Source organism: Conger conger, chromosome 5 (genome assembly GCF_963514075.1).
Source record: "Conger conger chromosome 5, fConCon1.1, whole genome shotgun sequence".
NCBI classification, from domain to species: Eukaryota; Metazoa; Chordata; class Actinopteri; order Anguilliformes; family Congridae; genus Conger; species Conger conger.
In genome coordinates, this window is record NC_083764.1 from 24,098,051 (window position 1) to 24,117,999 (window position 19,949).

The following is a 19,949-nucleotide window of genomic DNA, read 5'->3' on the forward strand; positions in this document are numbered from 1 at the left end:
TAGTTGTGGCCCTTATAAAAGCTATTTGTTTTTCTAACAAATAATGAGGAAGTCAATGGAATGTCAAGTAAAAAAAAGTGACCGAGTCCAACATATCCAACAAAATAAGAATATTCATCACAGTTTCCAATTTATCCATAAACTTACACAAAATAAAAATGTAAAAATGAACATAACAATTATGATCATGTTGTTAAATTCTGGTTCTGGATGTTGCTTTCACCGTAACAATACAGGATCCACACTCAAATCTGTGGTACCCCCCTTAAATTGTGGGACCAACTTTGAGACATCCCAGCATGGAACCATGCTAAGATACATAGTGTGGACCATGTTCAAGCTACTCTTGTGAGCTATATGTAATGATGGGACTCATTGCAGCCCAGTAGAACAATTATTGAGCTAAGAAAAATGTACAGTTTCTAAAAATTATATCCTGATGCATTGATATTGTTTGTTATAACCATTTAAATAAAAATAAAATTCTGTTTTATTTTATTTATGTTATTATTTTACTGAAGGTTGTTACATCATGAGCAGTTTGGGGGAGTTGAGTGTTACTATGTGTGAAAATAAAAATAAACCATAAAAAGCACCACAAGCTGTGCTGAGCTCAAGAGAGGCTGAAGTGAGTGCATGCTTATGTAATCATCAGTGGGCTGGCCATTAATGCAGGTGTTCAAACTCTGGTGGTTGGGGATAAACCAGTATGTCATGAGACAGTCTTGAGAGATTAATAACACATCTTGTGCTCATTACACTTACGCATTATACCCCTTCCACAGACATTCATAATAGCCAAAATAAAAAAGTTTAAAAAAAGCTATTTTTTGTCCACTTTTTGTAGTCCTTTCATTCATTAACTCGTTTCACCTGTGTCTTGTTACCTGTTTTCCGCACTCACACCAGTTTGTCATTTCAATGAATCTATGTATACCGGTATGTCTTCATCTATTCCTTGCCAGATTGTAATGGGTTTATCTCATTCCTTCCAGCATTTTCCTGACTGTCTGTTCCGTGCTTCGATCTGTTTTGCGTAGTCCTACCTTTGCTTTTTGGATTTTTCTTCAGTCTTGGTTTTGATCTGTCATTGCTGAACTGTGATTGAACTTTTGACAGCAACCACGCCTCTGATTATCGCAGCAGTTTCTGCGATTGACCGCTGCCTATTTGATCTGCCCTGAGCTGAATAAACGTATTTATTCTTTGCACTTCCAGGTTGCGCTTAGTTCAGCTGTCCTGACAATTTTTTAAGAGGGCAAGTATTACAAATCTGCAACCGAGGAGGTGAATAGTAAGGGGAAAAAAACAAGCACAGAAACGCTCACCCAGATCACAGAGGGAAAGAAAGGACTCACTCTGTCTCAACCTGATGGAAAATGCATTACAACATGATCCTTGGGCTTGGAGATTTTTGAAACGCATAGTTTATTCTGGCAGGCTAATGTTTTTCATCAAGTCTAATATGGCAGCCACATCAATTAAGTAGTTGAGATAACAGGTTCTCATGTCTCAGCTTTGGGATTTACCAAGGCAATAGCATACGTAAGAATCAGTTTTGTTAAGGGAAACACAACAATACTTCTCAGGCAAAAAAGTTGTTTTTGTTTATTGCAGCACCCCCCAGTGGTCAAATGACACCTCACTTCCTCATATGCCCTCACTTCTCACCCCAATCCATCTCATGACTTTTGTGAGGCTTGGTCCGAATATCATCTGTGCCAAATTTGTTGAAGATTGGGCAAACTTAGTGGGCTGTGAATTTTTTTTCAACATTTTGATAAAATCCAATATGGCGGCTGCATCAATAAGGTTGACATGAAAAGTTGCCACATCTTGGCCTTGGGACCTCTCACCAGACAGGAGAATTTTTTTAAGCAAACACATGTTTTGCTTATTGTAGTGCCCCCCCAGTGGTCAAATCACAGATGTTTTTGGTGCTTAGTGCTGGGATATTTACCAAGTTTGGTTTTGTTACATCAAAGCATTGCTGAGTTATGACCTCACTTTCTGTTTGGCAACTTTGTAGCCATTTTCTATTGACTGTAATTGACTAATGCTTTTGTATCTGTGGGATCTCCCAAGATACAACCCCACACAAAAATGATTTTTTACGGCTAACACGTTATTGGGCAAAACACGTTTTTACTGATTGCGGTGGTCAAATGATGAACTTTTTTTGCATGCATCCTCAGGAAGGGGTATGGACCAAATTTGGTGTCAATACATCAAAGCATTGTTGAAATAAGAGATCACTTCCTGTTTGGCTCAAAACGTACATGCAAAAATGTTGATCCATTAGTGCTGCTAGAGTGCTCGAGGTGGAGACATGAATCTTAGTGAAAAGAATCATGAGACTGTCCCCAATCAGTGTGCCAAATTTCAAATTTTTTCATCACATGGTTTTAGGAGCTGCCATAGACACCCGAGCCAGAATAAAAATATGAAGATGGTGAGTAATAATAAGAAAAGGTAGAAACACACTATATGCCTATGCAGCTTCGCTGCTTAGCCCCCAATTATGTCTGCTACTACATCTGAGACATTGAAAAATGAAGTGAATTGTGAAAAAATATCATCCATCCAAGATCATTTTAATATAAAAAGTGTTTTCAGGTGTAATAGCATTAAAAACATGAACAATTTTTCTATTAGTGAAATATTCACTAGGCGATATAGATTGTACAACAGAATCTGATTCCATTCATGAGCAAAAAAACGTCCCTAAAAATTCTGTTGCAATACAGAGGTAAACATAACAATGATACCTTTTAATTTTTTAACAAATGCTTTTTTTTCCAGAAGGTTCTGTTCTTACTACTTGACTACTGTCAGCAAGTCTAGGTAGAAAGTGCCCAGCTCCCAGGTACATACATTACTGGCTTTCCCAGCATGGAGAATCCCCCTGTTTTCAAAAGATAAGAATTTAAGGTGTTCCCCTTCAAAAAGGTATTGGTCCTCATGCCTTTAGCCGGGCAGTGCTTGTTGTAACTGTTTCTAAATTTCAATCTTAATTCCACCAGCCTTTCAGCCTTCCTTTCCAGGTGTAGCTGTGTCCCGGACAGCACAAAATGTTTCTTGTGGTTTGAGACATGTTTTGTCTGTCTCTTTTGTCTGTAGGAAATACCCAGGGATTGTCAGAAGTAAAAAGACAGCTGAAAGGCTAAATGAGAAGGAAAAGAAAAGGATTGGTTGTTTTAACAGCATTGAAAGGGCAAGAGGAAGAAAACGGTAGGATCCGCAAGTCTATTTTGTAGTCCTTAAATTTTGCAAATGGTTGCAGAGTGGCTCTTCAAAATGTGTGTTGTTGCTCAGGAAGACCTGCGGCATTCATGGCTGTCCAGATGAGGGTGCTCTTATTTTGACAGTCCCCTCTGCTGCATGGCCACTGCCAACCCATGGTGCTCCCACCCCCATCCCTGCCCTTGGTCCAGCCCCCTGCCCCCACTCACACCCTTGCTGTACTCTCAACTGCACTTGCAGGATTTGACAATCATGTTGGAGAGCTGCTCCACCTTGGGGTTGCGGCCAGAGTAGTACAGGATAGTGAGCGGCTCCAGGTCTTGGGGTACGCAGCAGGGCGAGGCGGAAGCCTTTGGGTTTAGTTCGTTGTACCGACCGAGAAGCTGTACAAAGAGACAGTAAATGATTTTCACATATTCATATCACAAGAGCATATTCAGTTACTGATATTTACGGACCTATAACAGTAATAGTGTTTGGCTTGAATCTCCCGCCTGTGTTTCCCAGAAGGTAACGGGCGCTCAAACTCAACCTTTGAACGCAGAGGTTTATAGGCGGGCACCCATCCAGGCGATCTCATAACACTCCCATGAAAATACAGTAATATTAGCAAACAAATATCTCTTAACTTGACTTAGCTAGCCTGAGCGATATGGTGGACAGCTCTAGAGGACAAGCTTTTTGGTTTTGACAAAGAAATACAACCTTACATTTTTGAAGCGGAATTTACAAAGGAAGAATTGCGTGAGCGAGAGACAGCGGAGGACGAAGCTACAGGCACGTTATTATAGACTAAAAAGCATTTTAGCTAGTGACATTAAATTTCCAACGGTGTATAACTTGTTTGGCTTGCTTAAAACAACACTGCATTTTTTTGCCTGTGTAACAAAACTGTCGCATTTTCAAAACACATGTGGAGTCTGTTGCGAAAAACAGTTCTTGAGATTTAAAAAAGTTAAAAAGTGTTAATGTTTGCTTATGTATGCTTATGAATGGGTTTGATGTTATCTATAAAACTGAATCAAGAAAAGCTTAGTGTTTATTACCCCTTTAATGAGAGGACACAATCACAGGTCAACACTTCAAAACCAAACCTCACCTGGCTGTGGATGGTGTCAGCACTGTGCAGGTATGGGCAAGGGCCAGAGCAGAAGTTGGCATAGTACCCCTTGGGCTCATGTATCCACTTCCAATCCAGGTCCCGGCGGAAATCTATGTACAGTGGGCGCACGCAGCAGTTCTCCTCATAGTTACTGTTGAACGGGAGGGCGGAATTAAAAGCAGAGTTAACACCAACTGACTTACTATTTCAATGTTTCTCTTTGTTCAGTCTCAGCAAAGGGACTGTAAAAGGTTCTGCTACCCAGACATGTAACATAATATAATCAAGATATTTCAGTGGGCATATGATACAATAGTGAAATATGATCTTTGCAATGGATAGATAAAGCAACTGTATTTATCCTATTCATGTTTCTGTCAATTCAATGGTTCTCATTTGATTATGAGAAAAATAAGTAAGTTACCAGTGAGTTAATGTGCTGTTTTTCAGTCTCTTTGAAGGGTACCAGGTACCCTCCATTGCTTATTATGTTGACTGCATGGCACGGCAGCTTAACATGCTTTCACAGAGGAAGCATTTGGGATATGTGAGGACAGATTTGGACTTGCATGGTGCTGCAAGCAGGCTGAATGGTAAGGGTGGGAAGCTTCTCATTCCTGTGGCTGGCACTTTTACAAAGGACCATCTGACTTGCCTGGGCAGACTGGGCTTGGCACGCACCTGGCGCCACCATCCTTTTTTTCCTTTTTTATAAATTTGGCGGGTAATGTGGGGCTGAACATGTCCAAATCACACCCTAATTTTCAATGTCCAATTATCTGTAACCGCAATCATTAATTTCGGTGCAGACATCCACTCTTCTCCAAAATGTGATGCCTTACACCAAAGATTACAGCTACAGTAAGCTCACAGAGTGGATTTGGAGGAAGACCTTACATATATGTCTTTGACATACACAGGTGCCAAATCGACCAGCATTGGCTGCTAGATAGTGATGTTAAGGGTGACTGAACCCTCCCATACCCATATACTGTCTGCACATTACACACTAAGTCAGACCAGTGCATTACAGGAGGCAGTATAGTAAGGAGACAGTGTGCTTCATACGAAATAGAACAGTAAAGAGAGGGTGGACATTTCATAAGCTAGATCAGTAAGCAGATTATGTACATTCCATAAGACAGAACAGTAGGGGGGTGGTGTGCATTACAGGAAGTAGTATAGTAAGGAGACAGTGTGCATTACGCAAAGCATTATAGCAAGAGATAGTGTGCATTACAGCAAGCAATATTGTAAGGAGAGTGTGCATTACGTGAAACAGTAGTTAGTGTCCAGTGCACGCTTGCGTCGGTGGGAGGACGACGGGCCATCCAGGCGGTGTGGGGGCAGCATCATTAGGATAAGGTGGGGGAGGAGCTCCCCTCCCTTCTGCTTCTTTGCCCGGCCTGCTGTGTCTTCATAATCTCCCTCCGCTTCTGAGGGGAAGGAAGAGAGGTGTCCATCACCCTTTGGATCCTCCCCTGCACCCCACCCCCCACTTTCCCTGTTTCTGCTGCCTGCCTTGAATAGCCTGCTACCGATGGAAAAGTCGTTTGGGGGTGTGGGGGTCGGTTTGCTGTCTGGCAGACACAGGGGAGCACCTGTGTGATCCCCGTAGTGGAGCCCCAATCCCTATCCACCTCTCTCCCCTTTGAAATTCCCCCAGTAAGTGAAATAGCAGAGCTTTTCTCTGGACTGAGTCACTGCACGCTGTTTGGTATTTCTACGCAGTCCCATCAAAACCAATACATCTTCAAACGGATAAGGATAAAGCATTAGCTCCATAAGTCATGCTCGCAATATTGAAATTGAGGTTTTTCTGTACCACACAAAACTTTATGAGGTTTTTCAAGTCAGAACATCACGTAACTACACGGTGTTCCACAGGAAGAAAAACTGTCAAAAATATTTTCAGATACTTCAGGGTATGTCCTTAACTGAAAACTGTGAAAGGTGTGGGTAGTTCAGTTTTTACACAGCATACTGTCCAAAATCATCCCGTTGAAAGCAACTTTTTTCATGTTTATTTTTTTAACCAGTGAGTTGTGTCAAACTCCGGTCTCTCTCACCTTTGAACCTGACGTCCAGCACCTCGTTGACATTTTCAATGATGTCACTGTTTGGACCAAAGGTGTGGCAGGGGCAGTGCACACTGATCTCCAGGCCTAGGTTAGTCTCTGAGTGGGTAGATGAGAACTTTGCATCATGGGAAATGTCAGCATTTCTGCCTGCTTTTCTGTCCTATTTAAACTTTGTATTCTACACTGTATCTATTCATTCATTTCTGCCCTCTGTCCACAAAAAAACAATGTCTGCAAGTTTTTCAGGTTTCTTTTCAGAATGTGAGTGGACAAACAGGCTCCAGTCAATCAATTTCCTAATTTAGCAATTGTGCTAAAAAATGCAGGATCACCCTAAAGGCAGGCAGACACACAACTTTAATTTGAGAGGGAAGATTTCTTGTGCACAGCTGATGAACCATCCCTTAATATTTGATATATAGTGATATGAAAAAGAAAGTATGCCATCTTTTAATTCTATGGCACTAGAACGAAGAAGGTTAAATCGTGTACCATGTTTAATTTCATGTGACTCAGCCGTTACACACACACACACACATTTTACTTAATTTAGTCAACCAAGCCAGCCTTACATACAGCACATTGTGGCCTTGTGTTATGCTGCTACTAAACTTGGATTGTCTTATGATGTTAAAAACATCACAACAACCATGGAGGAATGTTGTGCTTAAGTTGGTCTCCAGCCTCTATGCAACCTTTCTTAAATAAGAAAAGAACCAGATGTTGCAAGGTTGTTAGCCAACAGTGCATCAGGGTCAAATACATAATTGTTTTGGATTCAAATACTTTTCTACACGTTGTTCCGTGTGTCGCAACCAATGAAATTTCAGAGAGCGCAGACACTGCCTTCTGGTCCACTTGGTTGGCTCAATTACAGCATGCAAGATACTTTTTTGAGTCCAAAACAATTACATATTCGATCCAGGTCTGCGGTGCTTGGGGTGATGTCTGGGGCACTCACCGCGGTACATGAGCCACTCCCGCACAGTCTCAGTCACGTCGAAGGAGACCCACTCAAGTGTGCCTTTGGTCAGGATGTTCCTGCCACCAATGTAGCGCTGCTTAGCGATGTGACCCTCTGGTCTCAGGATCTGTAAATGAAACACTGCATTACAGCCAACTATTGTACCAGACTGGGCAGCACCATCTGGACCAAACATTGGCCTTTGTGAGAGTGATACCTCCCAGGGCAATGTCCCCATCTAGCAATGTTGACACCTTAGTGCCTGCCGCCTGCCGGAGTCTAGCTGTCTGCAGGATAAGGTCCGCTGGCTCACTGCACATCTGGCTTCCCCACCCGCTGTGCCTATCCCATTCCTCATACTTCTCCTCTCTCAGTTTCCTACAGGTGCTTCACTGCGTATAGCCTGATTATCCCCAACCTCACTACCAGCTGGGATTTTAAAAGGTCGGCAGATGGTGTGTCCGGTAAAGCCCTTTGTGGGAGTTCAGTAAGAACGAACACCGGTTCATTGCGGTAATCCAGTACCCAGCACTGGTGGTCTGCAGCAAATACACTTCCTGAAAGATAATATCCTGCAGGGGGCATTCATCCAGGATACAGCATTGTTTTAAGAGGTGTACAAGTTCAGACCTTAGTCTCCCTATTAACTGCAATATGAAGCAACAATAACGGCAATGTTCCTCTGCTTGATCTGCAGGGCTCGAAACCACCGAGTGCGGGAGCTAGCAGAGGCCAGTTTCTGCGGTGAGCATCTTGGTTTACTCATGCTCAGCTGCTGACCCCCACTTCTGTCCTCCGTCATTCCTGGAAACAATCTGTTGGGACAAAGACTCAGCCCTACTCTAACAGCCGGAGCTCTGGAGTGGTATGCAGCCCAGAGACGCTTGTCTCCCCAGCAGGAAATGATGGAACCCAGTCCTGGCTCAGGCTCTCACAGGGGGATTGTCGTGGAAAACTACTTTAACCTCCCCTCCCCTTTCCTGCCCCCTTCCCCCTGTCCTGTCCCATCCTGGCCTATCCTGTCTCTGACAGGTGCTTTGGAAACAGACCACTTTTTGTTTCACGTTGTGGAAGCAGAGGAATAGGGAATAATAAGAGGGTAAAACAAACATATGAGGTTTCTCTACATTGAGAATGAACAGCAAAGGAACAATGAAAGTTTAACAGGTTTGTCGGAGAAAAAAGCAACACAAGGTGCCAGTGAGGACTACTGAAAGAGACAGAGGAAACGGTACCTTTACACACCTGGTAGAGTTCGATCCGTTGCTCGTTCCTCTTGGCGTTGGCATTGGGCACGCGCATGGCCCGAAACTCGGCCCGGAACAGGTTAGTGGCATTTTTCTCCATCACAGAGACATTGAAGCGGAACACCTTGGAGGTGATACCCTTTGGACACTGGTGCAGTTCGTCTGAAAGACAGGAATTGGAGAAGACTGAGTGACACCCTGAACACTTGCGCAGTCCAAGATCAGGCATCCGTGTGGGTATTGTCACTTGCTGTAGAATTGGCCATTAAAAAATGATGCACGAATGAAATATCATTCTTATGTAAGGAGATTTCTGCTTATGAAACGCCTTACTATGCAGGTGTTTGTGCACAAGAGGGTGTATACTGTACATTTGTGGATAAGGCACGGCTAGTTAATTTATATTGAACACTTCATATACAACGAAAAGGTGAAATAGATAAATAAAATAATATTTTATGAAAATAATTTTAGAAAAGGTTTAAGAACATTTAAGAAAGGTTGAACAGTCTAGATACAATCTATATTTTAAAGTTGCCACGTTTGTGATAAATCTGAGATCTTCTGGGTATCATAATAGCTAAATGCTGCTCCACTGTGTTTCTCTCTAGGTACTACTAGCTGACCAGTCCCTAGTGATCATCGAGACCTAATAGCTTTGTATTCGATGAGCATGTCACCAATGTATTTACGCCCTATCCCATTTAGTAATTTATAAACTAGCAGTAACATTTTCAAGTCAATCATGTGACTAGCTGGCAGCCAGTGTAGGAATCTGTGAATTGGAGTAATATGTTCAGTTATCTTGGTTTTTTTGTTAAAAACCTAGTAGTCCACCTTGCTGGAAGTAATGGCATGGATCAGTCTCTCTAAGTCTTGTTTCGACATCTGATTCTGATTCATGCTATATTCTTAAGATGACAGAAGGCTGACTTAGTTATTGCATTACTATGACTACTGAAGTGAAGATCTGCATCCATTATAACGGCAACATTTCTAACTTGGTTTTTAGCCTCTGAAGCCCTGGAATCAAGGAGAGCACTAACTTTAAGTTCATGGTACCACATAAAATGATCTCTGTTTTGTCTTTGTTTTATTGAGGAAACCTTTGGCACATCCAATTGTTTATTTGTTCTACGCATTGACACAATGAGTTTATGGGACCATAGTCATTAGGCGAGAAAGCCAAACTTGAGTGTCATCTCCGTAGCTATGGTAAGCAATTATCTCACATGATTTGGCCGATTGGGAGCATATACCAAAAAACACCTTGACTCTTGAGACACCAATGAGACAGTGATGCTATGAGACAGTTATGATGTGCATTGGTAGCCCATAACATTATCCCTACCAGTTTGAAACAATCTCTGCAGATGCTACTCGACTGTACATTATGTGATTTACAGACGCTAATATGAGTTTGTGTAAGTCTGATATCCTTTGTTGAGGAGTTAGATGGTTTGTGGGAAGATACGCTCCATGTCCTGAACTTGACCCTCTTTTGGCAGGTGTCTGGGTAAGCAACGACAGCTCGATGATGCTCGGCACAGCCTCGGTCCACCCCCTCTGTTCGGAACATGTGTGTTCGCATACCTGAAACCCAATAGCGCTTAAGCAAATCCAGCAGCATGAACGCCCACGCACCTGGACTGAGATTGCCTGCCAGCACGGTTTTGCAGCCCGTGAGGTCAGGTTAACAGGGGTATTACAGAGCGGTTGAGTCATGTGATCTATGTTACAGCAATTAGATGGCTATTCAGCAGTCTTTTGCTTTGTACTTTCATTCATTTCTAGAAGAGGGAGCAGGACATGCAGGGATGACTTCGTAATGCAAGTATGCTTTTAACAAAGCATTATTCAAAGAGCTTAATAGAAACGTGGCCTTACAACACCAGCCTGGAGTGTTTTCTCTGGCTGGTCCGTCTCAATGAACCATGTTTCACCCAGAAATAAGAGCCACTCTCATTAAGGGTGAAATAAAGTTTAATGTGAAAAATGGTCAACGGTAATGAGAAAAATCATTGTCATTGTTATTGTTGATGTGGGCTTATGGCCTATGTCTCTATCCCATTAGAGAGTGGGCTGAAATTTCAGTCCGCCATATCCACTATCTGACTCTACTGTGGAGTCAGGACTATTTTTAGAAGGCCCACTCCTGATTTGCACATGGCCAAATAACAGTGGAGCCTATCTTTCCCAAGGGGTCAGAGTGGAGGCTCAAGGCCTCTTTTCATCTGGGAAACCCCCTCTTCCCATGCTTACTCTATGCTCAGCAGAAGGTGAAAGGCAGAGATTCTAATCAAGCCTCTGGTTTCTTTGTGGATGACATCATTTTTCCTACTGCAACGGTTTTAGGTGGATTTTGCATTATGGCTTATTCATGCCAAAACACTCAAGGTCATTTGTTCCATGGCTATGTGGGCTGGGGTATCTGGGAGAGAAAAAAGGGTGCAATTCCTCAGTGAACCCCCCTCCCCTTCATGAGATTTAGGCAACTGGAGATGGCTAAAGCGTTCTTATTGGGCAAAATGTATCGCATGCATCACTTTTAAACGCAAATTAGAACTACAACAATGACAGAATGTTATTCAGACCACTGATTGTCCTGGTGTTTTGCTCAATCATAAATCTTTATAAAATATTATAAATAATACTTTATAAAATCTCTACACTGGCTCTCTCTGTATATATACACTGAGCACTTTATTAGTGATATGTAGAAGAGCATCTCTGAACACACAACGTGTCAAACCTCTTAAGTGGATAGGCTACAGAAGCAGAAGACCAATAAGTCTAAAAAAATAAGTGTGATAAATACCTAATAAAGTGCTCACTGAGCGTATATCTCTCTTTCACTCTTGAACTTCCAGCCCCTTGACCTCCATGGTAATGCTGCCAGAGGTTCCCTCCGTGACTGTCTGGGACATGATGTCACACTGCGTCTCAGAGAAAAACAACGAGGTCGTTCCAATCAGCGGGCCAACCTAACCGAGCCAACCAACTAGCAGAAACAAATAATACCAGCAAGTGCTGATGGGTACGTGGTGACAGGGACCAGAGCTGATTGGATTATAAGCTGTCCTATCTGCAGAAAGGTACTCAACACTGACAGACAACACTGCTCAACTGTTCTGTTACTCAGTCTGTGTATAAAAAAAGGGGGGGCTGTTCTGTGATGTTAATGTACCTGGCCCAGCATTCTCAAGCTGCTTCTATCCACTGGATCTGTCGCTTGGCTCCAGCATAGGCACCCACAGCAAGCCGTTACAGTAGGGAGCTGTGCCACGGTGACGCTATGGCTACGCCGACTACAACTGCAGAAGCCATTACTTGGGAGGAATTGGCGACCCCAACCATGAGGAATGAGGTAACGTGATGAAGTTATCTGTTGAAGTAAGGGCAGCTTTTTCCCAGCTGCTTGATTGAAGAGGGAGGGAGAAAAAAAGAAAATCTTTGGAATAGACTGGAGTCTCTTTTCGAGTGAAGATGACATCATCTCTTTACAATTCCATATATCAGAAGCACTGCTCTCCTTGGTCTGACTGCTCCCCCCCATCCCTCCCACCCTTCTGAACTGTTGACTCCTGTCTGCCAGATTACCTGAATTATACAACAAACAGAGGTTGTTAAAGTAACAACATGTCTCTTGTCACCACCACATTCACACCTCATTTTTACTTTCTACGTTTTACTCTTCGGCTTCAAAATTTCGGCACATTTCCTTGGGTATCCACAGTGGTGTAGTTTGCCATCCTCAGGCTGTCATTGAGCCAGGAGTTGCTGTAATGTTTTGTTTTTTTGGGGGAGCTGTAAATTCTGTGCAGCTTTACTTTATATCCTATGACTTTCTGCAATTTTCATGATTGACACTGTGCATCCAACAAATGAAAGCGTAACAAAAATAGCTAACAAATAAGTTGACACAGCTTTGAAGATGTAATGTAATGCCATTTCCAGATAGATAGAGGTTTGATGACCTAAGTGGGGAGAGACACTAACACATACACTTTAGTGAGCTTTAGTGACTTTATTACGTATTTATTAGACTTATTGGTCTTCTGCCACTGTAGCTAACCACTTAAAAGGTTTGACGCATTGTGTCTTCAGAGCATGCTGTTCTGCGTACCAGTGTGTGGTTATTTGTGTTACTGTCACTTTCCTGTCAGCTTTGACCAGTCTGGCCCTTCTTCTCTGACCTCTCTCATTAACAAGGCATTTTTGCCCTCAGAACTGCAGCCCACTGGAAGTTTTTTGTTTTTGCATGAAAATCCCAAGAAATCAGCAGTTTCTGAGCTCCACCATGTCTGGCACCAGCAATCATTCCACGGTCAAAGTCACTTAGATCATATATGTTCTCCATTCTTACATTTGGTCTGAAAAACAGCTGAACTACAACTTGACCATGTCTGCATACTTTTATGCCCTTAGTTGCTGCCACATGATTGGCTGATTAAATATTTGCATTAACACGCTGGTATTCAGGTCTACCTAATAAAGTGCTCAGTGAGGGTACAGTAGATTTCAACAAAGCAAGATAGAATCTGGGACTCTATCCCCTAGGCCAGGACAGGAGCAGGAGTACTTAACTGGGCTGGGGACCTGGGTCTTTAGCTCCACAGATTACTCACATTTATTAATGCAAGAAAATAAGGAAAATAAGCATGCACATCCTGGCCCCACAAAAAAATGCCATGCATGCTCCGTAGGGCATACATGTGCTATTCGACCACAATGAAAATGGGTTGTCTTTGTGTAAATTAGATGAAGACTGTCAACATAGTTTGTGGGAGAATGTTGTTGTTGATAAGAATCAACAACAACCACAGTTTCCCTCCTCTCTGTTACCAAACTTCTGAAACCAGACTTTTTGAGTTACATAAGGAGAAAATGTGCAGGCAAAGATCTGGTATTTCCGCAAAAGAAAATGATGTATTTTCCTCACCAAGGCAAAGAAAAGATCTGGGACGTGAGCCATTCTCCCAGTAATGTTCCGTATCGAGCCCAGACAGAGAGAAAGGGGCTGATGGTTTTTTCCCTGAGCTATAGAGGTTTTAACAAGGTAGGACAATTTTCACATGCTCAACGGTAATTTTACAGCTAAATATCTTATACTCTCATTACACAATTGTTTTTCTTAAATCCAGGATTGTATTGCGAGGTTAGATTTTTTTAAGTCGTCGCAAGATACATTCATATGACTCGTATTTTTCTCAAGAATTAGACTTTTCCTTTTTAACCAAGATACTTAGATTTTCCAGGAATAAAAAAAATGTTATGGAAAAGGTTTAATGGAGAAGTCTATATAGTCTGAAATATATGCATAAATACAGTTTGGCTCAAGTAACCGGAGAACTGCTGTCGATCTGGGGTGGGGGAAGTTGGGGGATGGCTTTGCATAATCGTGGAAAGGGATGGATGCAAAACTCAGCAGTCTATCTCAATGGAGTGAAAATATGCATGGCTTGATGCATACGGTGATGGATGTAATGCTCTTCAATCCCAAAACATGCTGTGGCTCATATGGACTTACATAATGGACATTCAAGAGGGTAGACAGTGATTGTTCAGCAACAGCGGCAAACTCTTTTTTTCCTCAGCAAAGGACATCCTCTCGAAGTTCCTTCTTTCATTCCAGGTATAGTCAGGCCTAAATTAGGGGGTTTGGAGGCCCTGGACTGATGGATTGATGTGGCCCCAGGAGAGCGACACACTAACAATTCTGAGCATGAGATGTGCAAAGTCACATTGAGATTCACAATCGATTCACAATAATGAGCCTCCTTCAAAGGGAAAATATACCTCTTGGATGCTGCCTTATACTATACCACATCTCACAGAAGTAGCCCACTGTATCAGTCAGCACACGGTTTTTATTTATTCACTTTACTGTAGTGTATTAGACAATGTAGCAATATATTAAGATTAACATCATGTAGAAGTCAGTGCTTCTCTCAAACTACTGAACTTATACCATTAAATATATTTCCTTGTTTTTACCCTTGAAAATTCCTCAATAATGTCCGTAAAGGTCAGAATCCTGTTGCACCCGTATAACGTAAGTCAAAATGTAGGCTAGTTTGAACTTCAATTCAGAGTTACGATGCAACTTAATTCAAACAGGTTGCACCCATTGACTGTAGGAAAAAAACTGTTCTGAACAGAACACAGGGAAGCCGCCACTTCCACCAGAATTTAACGTGTATTCAATGGTAGTTTTTCTCCTGAGGAATGTGGTTTATGATTATGGTTGCTTATTGACTACCAGGCACTAAAACACTTTGATTGATGTGAATTGGAGCAATAATTTTATGGAAAACGACAAATAACTGCACAATGCCCCTGGATTCGTGTTAGCTCAAGATGTTCTGAATACCTATTCACAATGTTCCAAACATCACATGAAGCACAACTACTACAGTTTTGCACCACGCTGCCCCACCACACTGCCACTGGGAAGCACCATTACCTTGTCACTGTATGCTGAAATGTATCGCATATGTGACTCCCACCAAGTTTTTATGAAAACGGAAGTAGTTACACTTTATACACACACAAAATCCAAAGCTGATCTGGAAGTAATTTCTTATTTATTCGTCACGAAAGTTGCACTGTTGCATTGTGAGCTAACTTGGTGAGTCTACTTTACCCAACATGATGTTAGTATTTTACGTTTGCCACCTTTACTTGTGCACAATTCTTCCCCTTAAAGTAAAATATGAATTGTTATTGTTCCAAACTTCTTCAGCTTTTGACAAGATTTTCCAGTTTTGTTTTTCCTGAAGTTAGATGACATTTCTCAAATAGCTTAAGTATGCTGTGAATGTATTCTAGCTTACAATGTGATCTAAATAACAAAATAACTGAAAACTATGGCTTGCTTAGAAGGCCAATCAAAAGCATTTGCTTTAGATGCAGTTAGTTAGCTATGCGAATGAGAGGCGTGGTGGGGAGGAGGAAGGGACGCAAATAAGCCTACATTTTGCATAAGGTATGTTAATTTTATTAAACATAGTTTTATATGTATTATTATTTATTTATTATTTATATGTATACTCCATGAATACGTATTTGTTGTACTATAATTAACACTAGACGCAAGTCTGTGATTGATGAAAAAACGATTGGAGACATCCTGGGGAGGACCCATCGGCAGGGTAGGCCCTGGGATGCAGCCCATGTTGCTCATTGGTTTAACACGGCTGTGGGTATAGTATTTCAAAAAGATAATAACAAAAGCATGAAACATAAAAAAAACGAAACCATCTAATCCAGAGGTATGCAATCTTATCTCAAGAAGGCCGTTGTGGTACAGGTGTTTTTACCTCCAAGCCCTAGAGATTTTTTTTTACTATTATGAGTTGAATTGCTGGTTCACGTGTTTTAGTCCTGGGTTCAGTCTTGGCTTGCACCCATGCCAGTTTAGAGAAACTCAAGATTTAATCTGAAGAGGGGATTGTCTAAAATGGAGATGGGTTGTGACTGTGTGTTTCAGAACAGTCAGAGGCACTTTGCAGGACCTGAAGCAGTGCTTGGGGAGGGCGCCCTGCGTGGGAGCCAGAGCAGACCCTGTTTAATGTCATCTTCGCATGTGCACTCTGCCACATTTTCCAAGGCTGGTGTGATAAAAGGGGGTCTGTAAGTGACCCCTTCTTCCTTAGAGCTGTGTGGCCCATTCTACGTCTCTCTCACTTTCCCACTGAGACTGATCCATGATGTAGACCAGGGGTCGGCAACCCTGGTCCTGGAGAGCTGCAGGGTGTGCTGGCTTTCGTCTCCACCTTAAAATAAGCAACCGATTCAGACCCAAGAAACCAGGTGAGGTGAGTTAACTGTGTAATCAACGGCTTTCATTGATCAATTAATGCCAAGTAAGAACGAAAGCCAGCACACCCTGCGGCTCTCCAGGACCAGGGTTGCCGACCCCTGATGTAGACTCTTTATGGGAGGTTCTCTTTCCAAGATATTTTGTATTGTGCTTCATTCTTGGTGGGGGATAATGATATATCAACCACAGCCTGAGTCTGCCATTTTGTTAAGGCAAAACTGGTATGGCAGCATTGTTAAGCCAAACCAAGTCCATATCAATGAAGTTGTGAATTTGTTTCTGCCCCTTTACAGCACATCTCTGGGGGTCAGCTACTACATGAAAGAACCTTAAAACCAGCAGAAGGTACTGATTAAGGGAAGAATCGTGCCATACCACTGCCAATGTGCACTGGGAAGCCCAATATAATGGGTTCATTGTAGTGTCTGTTTCAGGCTTTCTATGGTGCAATCCTGCTGTGCCTCCAGCGGAATCTGTTTGCTTTGCTCATTCCTCTGGATCAAGACATCACCTTTCCCCCCTTGCTCCTAATGCCAACACTGCAGGCCTCCATGCCTGGCCATCTAATTCTTTGGATGGGTGGAAGAAGGGCTCCAATAAGCTGAACCAAACTAGACTACGCCAATGAGGAGTAAGAGTTCCTCCCATAAGTGTACATTTGCAGTAACATTTCCTCTCTAGCTCTCCAGAGTTCCAGAGCTTGTGGATTTATCCTTTGCTCAATCTGCTTCTCACTGTGCTAGAACTAGGAACATCTGGAGGGAGCAGCTGAGGCAGTGGAAGAATGAGAGGAGGACAGGGGGCTTTTCCATAAAACATTGCAAATCAACCCTGGCATGGACACAGCGGCAAACATATATAACCCCTTTTGTCTTAACTCACTTGGTTTTGTTAGATCACTGTAATAATTAAAAAAAAATTACTTTTGCTTTTAGCAAAGACCATCTAAAAATAATACATTTTCATTTCAGATCAACAAAAAGTTTTTCTGTTTTTCTGGGTGTAAGTCTTGTGTTTTGACAGTGACTTCATTTATTTGTACATTAACATATTGGCATATTATTGATATGTACAAGTGCCAAAGCCTAAAATGTGTCTCAGGAAATAAAGATTAAGGAGCCTACTTTTACGGGGAAACTAGGGCTTTGACTGACTGACCTTCAATATGATCATTACACACATTGGAAAATAGCTATGCTTGGATGACACAAGTCTTTGGCAAAGGGTTTCTTATATAATATGTACAAATCATGACAGTCAGGGTTTACATTTATTCAGCAGGCCAACAAAAACAAGCCCAAATAATACCACAAAGGAAGCACAAATATAAGCCATATTATACCCTGTTTAGGTTCCTCATAATAGGCAATTTTAATTAAAAAAAACTGTCTGAAACGCAGCGGATATTTGAAACGGCAAAGGGAAATATCTTTATTGACTTGCCAGCCATTGTGGTTATTTGTACTGCTAACGACTCGGGATGTTTTCATTAAGGGTTACAGTAAGTTCGGGTAATTACGGAACAGAAGCTTCGCCCCGCCGTTACTAACTGGTGTTTATTTGTAGGACATCCGTATTCGTTAGTTTCCATGGCAAGCTGCGCGTAACCAAATAATATCAAATGTGTACTTCTCATCAGGTGCGCTGTTAGCCGTATTCCTACTACAGAAACCACAGATCATATGCTTTGGCATTTTTGTACTGGATCTATAACTAGTAAGGTTACATATGCCGACTTGTTTTTTTTGGTTGTTTTTTTTTTTAAAGAAGAGACAAACCGTCACTTACTGTTATCCGTCGCTCCTTGAATCATGTTGATTTTATATATCTCTTTGGCGTAGTATTCGGTTTCCGTGTTGTCTTGACCGCAAGATTGCTGCCGGTCCTTCCCCAATTCATCAAGCAACTCTTTCGTACTGTTATACAGCGCCAGAACTTGGAAGGGGACTTGGTAAGGTGATGATTGTGGTGTACTGGTAAGTCGAAGCTTGCTCAGAATTTGTCCTCGGATTGCTTCAACTCTCTTCTTTTTTATGTTGTCTATGTCCACAGTAGCGCAAGTGGACAGCGACAAACTCATGGTCACACGGTTCAAAAGTAAGAAAAACAAAAGTGCTTTCCCCCAATACATTTTCCTCGTTGATTCGAATGAATCAATTAATTTATTTCCAAATAAAATTATTTATATTAGCTTTAAATTAGGTAGCGCGAAAAAGTCTAGAAAAATACTCATTTACGTTAAACGTCCTTTTATATACTCCTATCTGTCGCATTCAGGTACTTAAAGAACACTTTTCTCTGTGGAATCCCATACTGTCGTTTATGATTATTATCGTTCAATGAAAACAAGCAAACTATTCCAAGAATATTGGACAACATACTTATACGGCGTCGTCACTGAAGGATTTCATTAAACTGTCCCTTTCACCTTTAGGTCCTTTATAGCATTCATTAAGCCGTTGGCATCCTCAAATAGTCGTTCCTCTCGCTTCCTTTCGACACATTCCAAGTTTTCCTTCTTTCAGCATTACATCCCTCTCGTCTGCAGTTTTTTTTCTTTCTCATCAAACACTGCTAATGCCGACTTTCACCCGCTCTCTTTGCGTTCGCAAAGAATCAGAGACTGAGAGCGCCTTATGCCTTCTTTATTTTTATACTGAAGTGTCGTGACGTTTGATGGAGGAGGGACGCAGATTTATCGCGTCCATGAATGCGGTTCCACGTTTCTATATTGCTAAGGGGACTTCGTAAATAAAACTTTGGCTTATGCTGATCTTTTGAACTGTGCATTTAAAAATAACCATTACTGGTCTTGTAATGCCATTATGTCCGTATAGTAACTATATCAATACCAAAAGGTGGGCTATGCTGGCCACCACTATAATAACACGGAACAATTTAAACTTGCTTTAATTTATAAAGGAGCTTCGAAGACTTGTCACAGGTTATGTAATACCCCAATTTCCGCGGAATCAGAGGAAATGATGAAAATGGCATATTTTCGTAATTCTTGAACGGTGATATAATTGGAAAACGATTAACCTAACTGAAGTAGCGCTCAGCTGTCAGTTGTAGTACTATGGTGTTGCTGTAATCGTAGCATGTGCCCATGGTCAGAGAATTCCATGCACTCGCCTACTTCTACAAATTGCAGCACCCCATCTAGTGGAGGATGAAATACTTTAAAATAGTCGACTCATTGACATAAGCGTCCACAATGCCATAAATGGGGCAGATAAGCTCATATATGGAAAGTATTGTGTATTTTATGACTAAAGCATGCAAATTCATCCAGTGTTTCTATAAACCATGATTTGAGATTTCATCTCTGGGACTAGGGAGAGCAAAGAAATTTCAGGCTGGCAAATTATGATAATTATTATTTCACTTTTTCACAGGCACAATGGCAGTATACATCAATGATGTTCTATTGTCATACAGGGCAGCCTGATTCATATTACGCCTCTCTCTTATTTAAGTGAACAGG

General features: G+C 41.7%; 1 protein-coding gene across 2 annotated transcripts; it reads right to left on the bottom strand.

Annotated features, from left to right (window-relative positions):
• Positions 1–1,582: 1,582 nt before the first annotated feature.
• On the bottom strand, positions 1,583–19,067 carry LOC133128619 (transforming growth factor beta-3 proprotein-like). 2 transcript variants are annotated; one of them, XM_061242288.1, is made up of 7 exons: positions 18,251–19,067; positions 8,636–8,799; positions 7,388–7,517; positions 6,415–6,522; positions 5,619–5,778; positions 4,343–4,496; positions 1,583–3,626 (listed from the first exon to the last, which is right to left on the bottom strand). In XM_061242288.1, exons 1-7 carry the CDS (start codon positions 18,591–18,593, stop codon positions 3,468–3,470), a joined length of 1,218 nt encoding a protein of 405 aa, XP_061098272.1. In that variant the 5' UTR covers positions 18,594–19,067; the 3' UTR covers positions 1,583–3,467. The 2 variants fall into 2 exon arrangements, with proteins under 2 accessions (XP_061098272.1, XP_061098271.1); XM_061242287.1 differs by having other exon boundaries at positions 5,619–5,781.
• Between the last annotated feature and the right edge of the window lie 882 nt (positions 19,068–19,949).

Excerpts from the sequence above, each read along its gene's own strand:
- LOC133128619 (XM_061242287.1), bottom strand. The coding sequence starts at position 18,593 with ATGTATTGGGGGAAAGCACTTTTGTTTTTCTTACTTTTGAACCGTGTG. Across the intron at positions 8,800-18,250 it reads TCAAGGAGCGACGGATAACA|ACGAACTGCACCAGTGTCCA; the intron begins GTAAGTGACGGT and ends CCTGTCTTTCAG. Across the intron at positions 5,782-6,414 it reads GCTGGACGTCAGGTTCAAAG|AAGCGGAGGGAGATTATGAA; the intron begins GTGAGAGAGACC and ends CCTTCCCCTCAG.